The sequence below is a fragment of the Bos indicus x Bos taurus genome, chromosome 19 (assembly GCF_003369695.1).
Source record: "Bos indicus x Bos taurus breed Angus x Brahman F1 hybrid chromosome 19, Bos_hybrid_MaternalHap_v2.0, whole genome shotgun sequence".
Lineage (NCBI taxonomy): Eukaryota > Metazoa > Chordata > Mammalia > Artiodactyla > Bovidae > Bos > Bos indicus x Bos taurus.
Genome location: NC_040094.1, coordinates 27,223,272 through 27,238,033, shown reverse-complemented (window position 1 = coordinate 27,238,033; position 14,762 = coordinate 27,223,272). Strand labels below are relative to the sequence as shown.

The 14,762-nt window shown below is 35.0% G+C and overlaps 1 protein-coding gene across 3 annotated transcripts in view; it reads left to right on the top strand.

Annotated features, from left to right (window-relative positions):
• RABEP1 (rabaptin, RAB GTPase binding effector protein 1) overlaps nucleotides 1-14,762 on the top strand; it is a 96,539-nt gene that overhangs the window by 45,883 nt on the left and 35,894 nt on the right. For all 3 annotated transcript variants that reach the window (XM_027517328.1, XM_027517329.1, XM_027517330.1), the window contains 4 exons: nucleotides 2,963-3,166; nucleotides 4,950-5,110; nucleotides 8,499-8,618; nucleotides 13,936-14,071. In XM_027517328.1, the coding sequence (XP_027373129.1) occupies nucleotides 2,963-3,166; nucleotides 4,950-5,110; nucleotides 8,499-8,618; nucleotides 13,936-14,071 (621 nt within the window). The remainder of the gene's footprint in view (nucleotides 1-2,962; nucleotides 3,167-4,949; nucleotides 5,111-8,498; nucleotides 8,619-13,935; nucleotides 14,072-14,762) is intronic.

Sequence of the window (14,762 nt, the reverse complement as noted above, 5' to 3'; positions counted from 1 at the left end):
ATGGAGCAATAATATAAAAAATTATTAAGCTAAGTAATAGGTATCCATTAGAGAATTCTTTATGCTTGTTTCCATGAAATATTTTTATGAAGTATTAGTATCATCAAATGAAGTGTCTTGTTTAGGTCCTAATCCAAACAAATTTTCAAAGACATTTTTGTGGCATTTGGAGAAATTTCACTAAGATTGAGTATAAGATTATATCAAGTAGTTGTTAGGTGTGACAGTGACACTGTTTATATAAGAAAGTACCCATGTTTTTAGAGATGCATGTGTAGTGTGTTAGATGATGTAATACAGTTTCTGGGACTTACTTTAAAAAAAAGATAGTTGAAATAAATGGCAAATCTTGATAATTGGTGATAGGTATGTAGAAGATTGGTGTAATACAATACTCTTTTGAGTTTGTTTGAAAATCTTCATAATTATATATGCAAAAGAAATTGTTCTTCATTAATAACTTGTGCTGTTGGCTACCATATTTGAAATGCTTTGTTACAAAAATTTTTTTAAGTTCTCTTTGTTTCCTGGTTTAATTATACACATACATATCTACTTACTGTATATATTATATATCATATATAATAAATAACCTATGTCTTATGTAAATATTTACAAAGTAAGTCAGGAATGAAATTTGATCCACTCTTCCTCCAGGATTTCTACACTGCTTTTAACTATGAGGAAACATGCCAAAATTTGTATTTAGGTTTAGTATTTATTTGAAGTTTTCTATTCAGAGTGATAACTTGGTAGTGAATAGCCCTGTGTAATTTTCGGTAAGTCAGAAGTAGCGGGGATAATTAGCATGAAGAGGTGTTAGGTATATAAACTGGAGCCTTGACAGAATTGTATTAATTTCTCAGAAATTAATAAGCTATTCCAGAAGTAATGCTTTTTATTTCACATTTTATGAAATAGCACTTAGAAGAGAGCATTGATATACACACCCACATACACACACCTTCAGTGGTTTCACGTGTTTATGTCTTTACTCAAGTTTCTGGGTCATTCCCAGTCACACACCTACCACTGTTTCTTAGATATCCAGCTTGCCTTCAAGATACTTTAGATAGTTACTTTCTGCAGCTAATGTTCTTATATCTGCCTCTGGCTAATGTTTCAAAATATTTTAATAGTGGTGACAAAATAATGTAAAACTGATGTTGAGAGAGTACAGTTTTCTTAAATGACTTCACTTAAAATTAGTATGACTAGTTTTTTTCCTGTTACATGAACTACCAAATTGTTAGTCAATTCTTATGGTTGTTTGATAATGTTGAATATCTTTACAACATTTAAAAGTTCTATAATTGATATATCTATTTGATTTCTTCAAGTACTTAGACGTTTATGCAGACAAGTGTTCCTGTTATTCTGGCTTGAGGGCCGTGTGCTTCCCTTAAAGTTACACAGCAGGTTAGTGGTAGTCTTAGATCTTAAATTATTTTTCCACTGGTTGAGGTAGTTATTGTGCTCTGTAAAGGCAATTGATGATTTTGCAAAGATGAAAAGGTCTTCTGCATAAATATTTTTTATAACATTTAGATGGCAAAAGACATAAAAAAAAAAAAAAGTTGAGACAAACAACAGCAGACTGGGAAAAGTTTTGTAAGATAAAATAGGAGTAATATCCAGTGTATGTAAAATATTATCCCAAATTAGAAGAAAAATTCATCAGAATCACAGGTAAAAGATATCACCAAAGAGGAAATACATCACTAATAAATATATGAAAAGATGTTCAACATCTCTGTTAATAGGGAACTATAGATGAAAACTCACCATTTTCTATCCATGATACAGACAAGGACTTTAAAAAGATGAAAAAGTAGTTTGGTGTAAGAAAACAGAACACCCATGTATACTGTTGTTCATCTTTTTTTGAAGTCAGTTTGGGCAAACAATTGTGCTGCTGCTGCTGCTGCTAAGTCACTTCAGTCGTGTCCGACTCTGTGTGACCCCATAGGCGGCAGCCCACCAGCCTCCTCCATCCCCGGAATTCTCCAGGCAAGAACACTGGAGTGGGTTGCCATTTCCTTCTCCAATGCATGAAAGTGAAAAGTGAAAGGGAAGTTGTTCAGTCGTGTCCAACTCTTAGCGACCCCATGGACTGCAGCCTACCAGGCTCCTCCACCCATGGGATTTTCCAGGGAAGAGTACTGGAGTGGGTTGCCATTGCCTTCTCCAAACAATTGTGCTATTTAGGCTTAAATCGTGTAGTAGGCACATCAGATCAACTTTATATTTAAGATGTAGTAAATGAAAGTCGCTCAATCATGTCTGTTTATGACTCCATGAACTATATGCAGTCCGTGGAATTATCCAGGCCAGAATACTGGAGTGGGTAGCCATTCCATTCACCAGGGAATCTTCCCAATCCAAGGGTCGAACCCAGGTCTTCCGCATTGCAGGTGGTTTCCTTACCAGCTGAGCCACAAGGGAATTGTAGTAAAGGGGTGCTGAAAATTTATCCCAACTTTAAAAAAGCCTTAACTTAGTAACTGCCATGTACCCTGGCTTTCATTTCTCTTTTCCACCAGGAAAGTCCTCAACCATTTCTTGAATTGTGTTTCAGTAAATTGTTTTACCATTACAACAACTTTCTGAGGTGGTTATTTTTATTCCAGTTTTGTAGATGTGGAAATTGAGGCTAGAGTTTAAATAAGTTTATTGAGCCAGTAAGTGGAAGAGCCTCAGTTTAGCTCTAAAAGTATGGCTTTAATTGCTCTTTGGTTACATAGTTAATAATTAATTGATTTGTGAAACCCAGCATACTTTATATCTTACCTCAATTATTAAAATGATTTCATTTCCTGAGTCAACATTTAAAAATGTAATGCTTAATTTCTTCATTGGAATGTTAACATTATAAACTTTATGCCTTATTTCTTTGTTGGAATGTCAGCCTGATAAAGGTGAACTTTTCATTAATGGAAAGTCTTTTACTTTTTTGCCCCAGAGGATCTGAAGAGGCAAAATGCAGTTTTACAAGCTGCACAAGATGATTTGGGACATCTTCGGACACAGTTGTGGGAAGCCCAAGCAGAGATGGAAAACATCAAGGCCATTGCCACGGTGTCTGAGAATACCAAGCAAGAAGCTATAGATGAGGTGAAGAGACAGTGGAGAGAAGAAGTTGCTTCACTTCAGGCTGTTATGAAAGGTAAAGATAAAGACAATTTTATTTTATGATTTTCTAAGATAACTGATTCTGATGACTGAGAACATTTGTAGAAGGTCTTAAAATATATCCTGAGTTTCATTTGTGGCTTTATGTATTACTGTTTCTAAGATGTACTGTCATATTCAAAATAAAAGGGAAGCCAATGAAATCATAAACGAATATATCATCTGTATCTTTAACAAATTTAATGATGGAGAATTATGATGAGCGTGTTATAAATGAAAACTGTAGTTCATTATAAGATTTAAAGCAGGGCTTCAAAACAGATTTTCTTATAGGAGACAGGCCAGTAATATCAATGAAAGAAGCTGTGTGGGCACAGGAAACGTGCTGAACTGGAGAGACCTCCCATGCAAAGAGTGAAGTTACTATTTATAGTTCCATCACATCCAGTGTTGCCATATTTTTACATTTTAAAGAAAAATTTGGATTTTTATGTGAAATTTTCACTTAGTCTGTGAGGTAGAGTGGCCCACGAGTTAGAATAGGTTTTATGAGCTTCTTGCTGGTGACTGTAGATCTAAAGGAAAAGTAGTGGTTTAATCTCTATCAGCTGTTAGCGCCACCTGGGACGTCCCATACTTAATTACTTCTTGCATTTCTGAAAAAATGATAATAAAATAAGCTGCCTCCTGAATCTTTGGGTTCCTGGAATTAGTTTAGTTAATAATATAAATGTGAAATAGTGGTTACTTTTTTCCCTGTCTTTGCAGTTATGTGTCATTGTTGCCTTAGTACTCTTTATAAAAAGGCAAGTAAGACTAGCACTGCTTCTGAGTGTTTGGCTGTCATCTAGGGATTACTCTGAACCTCATGTTACAACCAACCATAGCAGCTTGCCCAAATAAGAGTTCATTTTCTCACAGGAGAAGTTCATAGGTAGGTAATCGAGGGCTGGGTACAATGGTTCCTGATGTCATCAGTGTCCTAGGCTCCTTCAGTTCTTCTCTTTCTTCATCCTTAGCATGTCGTTTTCAACTTCATTTTACTTTGAGGCTGAAAAAATAATTGCTCCTCCAGTCCACCTCAGTAAAGCAAAAATTTTCGAGAAATCTTCAGCATATTTCCCCCTTGTCCCCCCTGCCCCCACTCAGTTTATAGAGGTTTCTGCTTATACATAACTACCAAGACATCTAGAAATTCTAGATTTTAAATTGGGCCATTGATTTCTGGATCAAATTTGGGGTTTTATTAGTAAGAAAGAAAAAAGAGTGGAAATTAATGGACAACCAGCAGTGTTTATCACGTTTTAGGATTGTATTGAAGATAGTCATTTTATAAAGACTATAGAATTTGTGTCTCACTTTAGAATCTTGGGTTATAGTAAAACATTATGTCCCTTTTCTCACAGTTTCATATATGTAGTTGTATTGGAGCAACATGTTATGTTTGTCCTGGGAGTCATAGAGTTTTATCTAAGAACATAGATTTTAGAATTGGTCTTAGGTTTGAATTCTAGCTCTGTTTCTTTCTAGTTATGAGACATTGGCCAGAGTATTTAACCTTTCCTAAGCTTTTTCTCATCTATAAAATAATATGTGGCACAGGTTTATTCTGAAGATTAGAGATGATTTAAAGTCCTTAGGAAAACTTCTATGTGTAGTAAGAACTGGAAATGTTAGTTTAGTGTTTTTAGTGAATTAAAAGATTTCCAGAAACTAGGCTTGCTTACCTTCTTTATATAACTACTTCTAAAATTTTAGTGTGCCAGCTCATTTTTTCCAGAATGCTTAGACATGAAATATTTGGTGATGTTTTGTAGAAACAGTTCGTGACTATGAGCACCAGTTCCACCTTAGGCTGGAGCAGGAGCGAACACAGTGGGCACAGTATCGAGAATCTGCAGAGAGGGAAATAGCTGATTTAAGGAGAAGGCTGTCTGAAGGTCAAGAGGAGGAAAATTTAGAAAATGAAATGAAAAAGGTATGGAGGAATGTATTCATCTGTAGAAATATTTGAATCCAAATATGTTTGTGGTAATGCTTTAACTAATATTGTTACAGTAATAGAAGTTTTACTGTTTTGTTCTGTTAGAGAAATTATTTGGGCACAGACCTAAAAAGAGTACTAAATAATTTGATGACCTTCCCCCACATTTATGTATGGGTAACTCTCTCACCTTGCTTCCATCTCATGAGGCCTGTGCTTACCACCCCATTTGACATTGCAACCTGCCCATCTCCCTCCCCCCACCTACCACAACTTGCTCGGATCTTATTCTGATTTTTCTTTTTCTATTGCACCTGCTGCTGCTGCTAAGTCGCTTCAGTCATGTCCGACTCTGTGCAACCCCATAGATGGCAGCCCACGAGGCTCCCCCATCCTCTGGGATTCTCCAGGCAAGAACACTGGAGTGGGTTGCCATTTCCTTCTCCAATGCATGAAAGGGAAAAGTGAAAGTGAAGTCGCTCAGTCGTGTCCGACTCTTAGCGACCCCATGGACTGCAGCCTACCAGGCTCCTCCGTCTGTGGGATTTTCCAGGCAAGAGTACTGGAGTGGGGTGCCATTGCCTTCTCCGTCTATTGCACTTATTTCCTTATAATGTACACAGAGTTCTCCTATTTGGTATGTTTACTGTCTGCTGCGTTTTCTTCCTCACTAGAACGTGAGCTTCATGAGGGTAGGCGTCTTTGTTTATTGTGTATCCTAAATGCTTAGGGTAGTGTCTCGCTCATAGGTGCTCAGTAAAAATTACTTGAATGAGTGTTGTTGCTTCGTCTCAACTGAAGCTTGAGAACAGGTGTTAAGTTTTCCTTCTTTCTCAATATACTGTGGTTCCAGTGTGATGTATGTACTGCATATTATGCTTGAACATTTTTACTGTAGATGCCTGAAAATAGAGCAACTAAAATAGAAGATGGAATATTTTATCATTGAGAAAACTTAAAAAGCTTTTTGGCCAGTAACTTTTATTTTTCAATTAAAAAAAATTTTTATTGGTATATCGTTGATTTACAATGTTGTATTAGTTTCAGGTGTAGAGTAGAGTGAATCAGTTCTGCACATTCAGATATCCACTTTTTAAATTTAAGATTCTTTTCCCATGTAGACCATTATAGAAACTTTTGCTTTCTTAATTTATATACATATGTATATTTGAAATCACATATAAGATAGTAATTAGAATTTGATTTTTTATTTTCAGTTGAATTAGCCATAATCTTCATTCATACAAGGACTGCTTTTATGTATTTAGAAGTTTATTTAATTTTTTTTATAATGTAAAAATCATATGAGAACCCAACACCCAGAACAAAAGCCTGAACCTTGAGGAATAGTTATTTGCATTGTCTTATTTCAGGAGAAGATTGTAGTTCAGCTTCTTCATGAGGCTCTAACAATGTCTCACGATCACTAGTCAGTTAGTCATCTACCATAGTTAGCCACAGTAGACAGTCTTTAGTTCTCTCAAGTCTTTTGAGATGAATTCATAGTTAATGCTATGATTAGATATTTTATTCTGAGCCACAGTACCATTCACATGAGGACAGTTTTCTTCTTCATTCTTCTATTGTATTAATAAGAGACATCCCTGGTGGCTCCGTGGTAAACAATCCGCCTGCCAATGCAAGAGATGTGGATTTGATCCCTGGGTCAAAAAAATCCCCTGGAGAAGGAAATGGCAACCCACTCCAGTATTCTTGCCTGGGAAATCCCATGGACAGAGGAGCCTAGTGGGCTAAAGTCCACGGGGTCACGAAAGAGTCGAACATGACTTAGCAACTAAACAGTAACAACAACAGTATATTCATAATCAGGATTTCCACAGTCCACTTTTTATCCTTTTTAAAATTTTTTTTATTTTTTAAGATAAACTTTATTTTTTAGAACAGTTTTTGATTTATAAAAAAATTGAAAATACTAGAGTTCCCATATCCTTCACTCCCAGTTTCCCTTGTTAACATCTTAATATTAGTATGGTACATTTGTCACAGTTAATAAATCTATATTGATTATTTTTAACTAAAGTCCTTTTCTTTGTATTCAGATTTCATTAGTTTTTACCCAAGTCCTTTTTTCTGTTTCAAAATCACATCCAGGATACCATATTACATTCAGTCATGACTCTTAGTTTTTTCTTGACTGTGATAGTGTCTTAGATTTGTTTCTAATAACCTTTCTGTCATTTAAAAAAGTCATCTTTAAAAGTTTCTTTTTTTGATATGTGTTGCTTGGAATTGTGAGGTCATCTTTGCATTAATAAAAGACTCAATCTGTATTAAATTCTTTGTTGCTTTTCTCCTTTTTTTCCCCTGGTGATTTTTATCAGCAGACCTCTATAAACATCCCAAATTAGCCTTGACTGAAGATATTTTAAGCTCACATGTCTTTTCCTAACAGGACTTAGTTCAAAATAAAATAAATGATGAAATGACTTTGCAAGCACTGGGAAACAAAGTATGTCACTCTTTTTTGAGAGATATCAGTTGTTTTTTTTAATCTTCACTTACATTTCTGCATAGATAATATTTTCCCTATCTCAAGCATTTTAGGAAGCCTGGGTTGGTTTAAATTCAGTGAATAAGATTAATTTTCATTTTCACTAGAAGGGAAAAATTGAACTTTTTGAGTCGGTCTTTGTTTCTGTATAAATATACGTGTGTGTATAAAGTGAAAATTAAATTTCTTACCAATTTATTAGTTTATGGATGTTTGCTTTTAATCTGTGTTTTTGAGAATGAAGAATGGTAAACACCATGGCTTTAGGGGTTATTCTTTCAGTTTGTTTCATTTAGATGTCAAAAGTAAAATGATAAATATTCTGTTTAAAAATTTAGGTTGAAGCCCTTTTATAGAAACATAATTTTCTAATATTTTAGGAAATAAATGCTCTATTTTTATGTTATAAAATTAGTCCTTTCTGTATTTGTAAGAGGTTATGATTTTTTAAATTTCATAACCAGAATTACAAAAATTAAAGTATTTATTATATGCGTTTTTATATATATATTTTCATCTCAGTTACTCAGCTAGTTAAAAAGTCACATTTGTGGTTGCTCTCATTTTCTGAGATGACCACATTTTGTCTGTGGAATGTATAATCTATTTAAATAAACCTGCTTTTACTTTCCAAAATAAACAAACAAAAAATTCAAGTTTGTCATAGTGAATCCATTTTCCTACTTATTCCTGAATTCTAAATGAAATACTTGATAAAGCTGTGATTATGACTTGACATTCAAAGTAATGCAGCATGTAAGAGTAAGACAGAGTTCAGTTTTGTGAGTGCTCATACAGTGTCTGCTAGACCTATTATTTCTTAGAAAAGTGATAAATTGGTAAATTGTGACATTTAATTCTCTTCAACAGGCCCAAGAGGATGCTGAAAAACTTCGGTCTGTTGTGATGCCTATGGAGAAGGAAATTGCAGCTTTGAAAGATAAACTGACAGAGGCTGAAGACAAGATTAAAGAGCTGGAGGCCTCAAAGGTTGTGAAAAGTTGTAATCCATTTGCTTGGAACCAAAGTTCTACCCTTATGCTTTGAGCAAAATTAGAATACCGAGGGAGTAAAAACTGTCATTTAGACTATGCATTGTCAGAATTTTGCTTTCTTTAAAATTCAAGAAAATGCTTGGAGATGATTTTGCCTTTATGGATATTTAAAATAATGACAATAGTGTTGCTTGTGCTGCTTCATTATGTAGTCAGTGTTTATCTTCCTATCAAAATGAGTATCATTCGCTTTGAAGGAAAATAAGTTGTTCAAAGGTGACTTTGTTTCCTGACATCAGCCCCAGAATCAGTCTTTTGGAAATTATGTAGCTGTAGTGCAGCTGGATTTGTTGGCTATAAAGACCAAATAGAAAAAAAATAAGATTTGTTGATATGCAGATCCAAATCTCTGTCCACAGGTTATTAATTATTTACAATAAAATGTAGTGAAGGTAAAATGTCTGAAAATGAAAAAAATTAACTCATGGGAGAAGGAATTGTCAAACATTTTAATAATTAATTTAAAAAGTAGGAAAGAAAAAATTTAGAGGTAGTAATCAAAAGCACTATATAGGAGTATAGAAAAAAATGTAGGAGTGTAGAAATGGGTGTATTTCAGTATCAGTAATTCTAGTAAATGTAAGCTGATAATTACCTACTAAAAGAGACTGGATTTTAAATTTATAATGTAATATAAATTTATATTGTTTGTAAGAGACATACCTAAAATAAAACTACAAGGTAGTATTGAAAAAAAGAGATATTTAAAGCTATGCCTCGTAAATTCTAATCAAAAGAAAGTTGATACAGTATTTATGAAGCAGGATGAAAGGAAAAAATAATTAATAGAGATAAAGAGGGACCCTTTCTAATTTATAATCCATCAATAAGATATAACAATCATACGCTTGAATGCATTTACATAGCTTTGAAATATGTGACTAAAAAGTGACAATTAAAAGAATTATTCACAATCATAGTAAACGATTTAAATTGTCCTTAAGCAAATGATAGTGTAAGCAGAAAAAAATAGTAGGGATATAGGAGTTTTAAGCAGCTTGGTTAGTAATTTAGATGTGAGAGACACAGAATCCTGTCCTTAGAGAGACTATTTCATACAGTAGTAGAGCATAGTAGTTTAAGAAGATAGTGCATGGAATAAAGTATTGTTATTTTTAGGTACATTATACTTTTCATTGTCACAAAGAGTCATTTTATTTTGAAGATGTGTTATGCAAATCCAAATCTCTGACCATGGGTTATTAATTATTTACAATAAAATATAGTTAAGGTAAAATGTCTGGAAATGAAAATAATTCATATGGGAAAAGGAATTGTAAAATATTTAGAGTGATTTGATTTTTTACTTAAGAATCTAAAAAAAAGAACAATAGTACAAACAGTATGAATGGAAGGAAGTAATGCAGATAAGAGCAGAAACTAGTGAAATAGAAAAGCAAAGGGAAAATTGAGAATGTAAATATAATGGAAAGAAAATGGAAAAACAAATAGGAAAATGGAAAAACTTGTCAACCTGATAAGACTAATCAGGAAAAAAAGACAAAAAGACTTAAACCATTAGAAATGAAGCAGGGAAATAACTACAAATCAGTCGAGACTTAAAAAAAATAAATACTATGAGCAATGTCACAGCAATAAATTTGAAATGAAATAAGATTGATAAAAATTTTCTTATAAGAATTAGCCAGTATTGTCTCAAGGTATAATAGAGTGGAAAAGGTCAGTTTTCATTCCAATCCCAAAGAAAGGCAATGCCAAAGAATGCTCAAACTACCGCACAATTGCACTCATCCCACATGCTAGCAAAGTAATGCTCAAAATTCTCCAAACCAGGCTTTAGCAATATGTAAACCATGAACTTCCAGATGTTCAAGCTGGTTTTAGAAAAGGCAGAGGAACCAGAGATCAAATTGCCAACATCCGCTGGATCATCGAGAAAGCAAGAGAGTTTAAGAAAAACATCTATTTCTGCTTTATTGACTATGCCAAAGCCTTTGACTTTGTGGATCACAATAAACTGTGGAAAATTCTGAAAGAGATGGGAATACCAGACCACCTGACCTGCCTCTTGAGAACCTATATACAGGTCAGGAAGCAACAGTTAAAACTGGACATGGAACAACAGACTGGTTCCAAATAGGAAAAGGAGTACGTCAAGGCTGTATATTGTCACCCTGTTTATTTAACTTCTGTGCAGAGTACATCATGAGAAATGCTGGGCTGGAAGAAACACAAGCTGGAATCAAGATTGCCGGGAGAAATATCAATAACCTCAGATATGCAGATGACACCACTCTTACGGCAGAAAGTGAAGAGGAACTAAAGAGCCTCTTGATGAAATTGAAAGTGGAGAGTGAAAAAGTTGGCTTAAAGCTCAACATTCAGAAAACGAAGATCATGGCATCTGGTCTCATCACTTCATGGCAAATAGATGGGGAAACAGTGGAAACAGTGTCAGACTGTATTTTTTTGGGTTCCAAAATCACTGCCGATGGTGACTGCAGCCATGAAATTAAAAGACGCTTACTCCTTGGAAGGAAAGTTATGACCAACCTAGATAGCATATTCAAAAGCAGAGACATTACTTTGCCAACAAAGGTCCGTCTAGTTAAGGCTATGGTTTTTCCTGTGGTCATGTATGGATGTGAGAGTTGGACTGTGAAGAAAGCTGAGCGCCGAACTGTGGTGTTGGAGAAGACTCTTGAGAGTCCCTTGGACTGCAAGGAGATCCAACCAGTCCATTCTGAAGGAGATCAGTCCTGGGTGTTCTTTGGAAGGACTGATGCTAAAGCTGCAAGTCCAGTACTTTGGCCACCTCATGCGAAGAGTTGACTCATTGGAAAAGACTCTGATGCTGGGAGAGATTGGGGGCGGGAGGAGAAGGGGACGACAGAGGATGCGATGGCTGGATGGCATCACTGACTTGATGGACGTGAGTCTCAGTGAACTCTGGGAGTTGGTGATGGACAGGGAGGCCTGGCGTGCTGCGATTCATGGGGTCGCAAAGAGTCGGACACGACTGAGCGACTGAACTGAACTGAGCTGATGTAGTTAATACCTATTAAAGAGAGTGAATTTATAGTTGGAATCTCCTTTTCTCCTGTTTCCTTTCCTCCAAAAGACATAAGACTCAATTAGTTTTGCAGACCAGTTTTTTCAAACCTCTCAGAAAAAGAATCCTTATATTTTACCAACTGTGTTAGAGAATAGAAAAAGAGGGAAAGCTCTCAATTCATTTTATGAGATTTATATAACTTTATTGTAAACAAACTCACTAAAAAGTATTAACAAAAAGTTGTAGATCTATCTCATTTAAGAATACAGAAACAAAATTTCAGCAGAGTAACTAAAAAAAAAAAGCAAAAAGGACATCATGATCAAAAAGGGATTGTCCTGGGGCTTCCCTGGTAGTCTGGTGGATAAAATTGTGTTCCTGATGCTGGGGACACAGGTTTGATCCCTAGTCAGGGAACTAAGATTCCACATGCCACCTGGTGCAGTGTGTGGCCAGAAAAAAAAGCAGGGGAGATCTTTCCAGTAATTTAGGATGATATATCACCAGAAATCTATTATTTTTGTGTACCACATAAAGAGATGATAGGAGAAATGTAATATATTCATCTTAGATTGAGAAAGGCATTTGATAAATTTAAACACCCTGTAACAATAAATAAAGGGCTGTTTATTAAACCTTCAGCAAACCTCAAACATCATGGTGAATGTTTAGCAACCTTACTGTTAATGACAGGAGCAATATGAGGAAACTCGTGCTCAGTGATTTTGTTCAGACTGCTTATGTGGTCCTAGATGATACAGGAAGACACGGTAAAGAAATGAAGCATAGCAAATGGAAAGAAAGCGGTGAAACTGATCTTTTTTAAATGGGAAAGCAGTAACATATTGGACATACTGCATTTCCTTTACCCTCAACTGAATTACCACCTCTCCAGGTGATAGGCAAAGTACCTGATGACAGATCAGCCCTTTGTCATGCGTGGTTAGTGCGTTTCTGATTGGCTGACAGCCTTCAGCAAAGCGTCAGATGGCAGCTTAAATAATCATTTAGTCCGTGAAGTGAAGATTACTGAAAACAGATCAGCCAGCTATTTCAAGTTGGAGAAATGGGAAAATAAAAGGCATAAATATGACCTTGAAAGTGAAATGAGACATAACCATTTGAAAAAGGTAAAAGTTACATAGCCAAAATTTAGGATGGACAATTTGTAAGGAAGGGAAGAGCAAGTGATTCTTATCTGGGGCAAGATTACAATTTATTTTGGTTATTGATATTGTTTAAGATATTAGGCTATATTGTTAATACTTGAATATTATAGTTAATTATTTAATAGAAATAAGACACTTAAGATGTGATTTTTAAAAGTACTCTGCACTTGCCTTCAAGTGTCTGTTTATTATGGTATGAGTTTATTTTTTCCATCATGACTTCCCCTTTTTTCTTTTCATTAATTTATGCCTATGAAAATGTCTCCTTTTTGTAAATTTAAGGCATCTAGAATTACCTCGCCAGAAATTAAAGAAAAGCAAATTTACAAGAGTATGACACCATTTTTATATTTAGGAAATATACTGATTAAAAACAACAAAAGTAAAAAATAAAACCACAGTAACCTGGGTTCATTGAGTATGTGATAAAATGAGCACATGTGTATATTGCTCAGGAAGCAGAGATTGGAACCACCTTTTTAAAAGCTAGGTACAAAGATGTTATGTGTAATCTCAATTGCATATTGACTTTGGTGATGATTATGGATAATGCCTACTATTAATTGTTGTCAATTATGTTATTTTCCTGGGCTTCCCTGGTAGCTCAGTTGGTGAAGAATACTCCTGCAATGCAGGAGACCCTGGTTCAATTCCTGGGTCAGGAAGATCTGCTGGAGAAAGGATAGGCTACCCACTCCAATATTCTTGGGCTTCCCTGGTGGCTCAACTGGTAAAGAATCCTCCTGCAATGTGGGACACCTGGGTTCGATCCCTGGGTTGGGAAGATCCCCTGGAGAAGGGAACAACTACCTACTCCAGTGTTCTGGCCTGGAGAACTCCATGGACTGTATAGTCCATGGGGTCGCAAACAGTCAGACACGACTGAGCTGGGAAAATATTATTTTCGTAGTTTTCTATAGTAAGTATGTGTTTGTTTTGTAAACTTGGTGGTAAATTTAAATATATGCAAATATAAATGTAATTTTCTTTTAAGACACCTCCAGAACATTATGCTTAAGGTAGAAACTGTTGGAAGTTTTAGTTTAATAGAATTGCATCTTTTTCAGGTGAAAGAGCTGAATCATTATCTGGAAGCTGAGAAATCTTGTAGGACTGATCTAGAGATGTACGTAGCTGTTTTGAATACTCAGAAATCCGTTTTACAGGAAGATGCTGAGAAACTTCGGAAAGAATTGCATGAAGGTAAATATATATATATACACTTTATATATTTTTAATCTCAGTCTCTAAGAGAACTGTGTAAGTAAAATTGGTATTGATTTATAACAATAACAAATTCCAAAATGCCAGTCCAACATGTTAGTGATTCAGTTTAAGCTTTACAGTTGGTTTGAAAAGGTATTTGGATTTTTGGTGGCTTCTTGTTTCTCCAGGACCCCAGTAAGAACTCACAGGTCATAAGCTCTGGGCAGACAGCGAATAGGAAATTTCTGCTTAAACTGCTTTGCCCCAGACCTATTTTGATGGAGACGAATTAGCAAAAGTGAAAATGGGACAGAGAGGGCAGGTGGTATATTCTGGTGTTCTTAACTAACACCCCTGTTTATAAGAGATAATTTTTATTTTGCTAACCTAGTAGCAGAGTGATGCAGAAATTGACTCTTTTTTCAGGATAGGAGAAATAGGCTTATCCTTTCCCATTAAAATATACATTTGTCTTTAATTCTTCTAATGAATCTTATATACCTGAGATTCTTAAACTTTTTGTGTTACAGACTCCTTTGGCAGTCTTGTGAAGCCCTCTCAGAATAATGTTTTTAATACATAAAATATATAGAATTATAAAAGAAATTAATTATATTTTAAAACAGGAAAATATAAATAACTGCAAACTTATGGTATAGTAATAAATGTACTGTTTTATCAGTACATT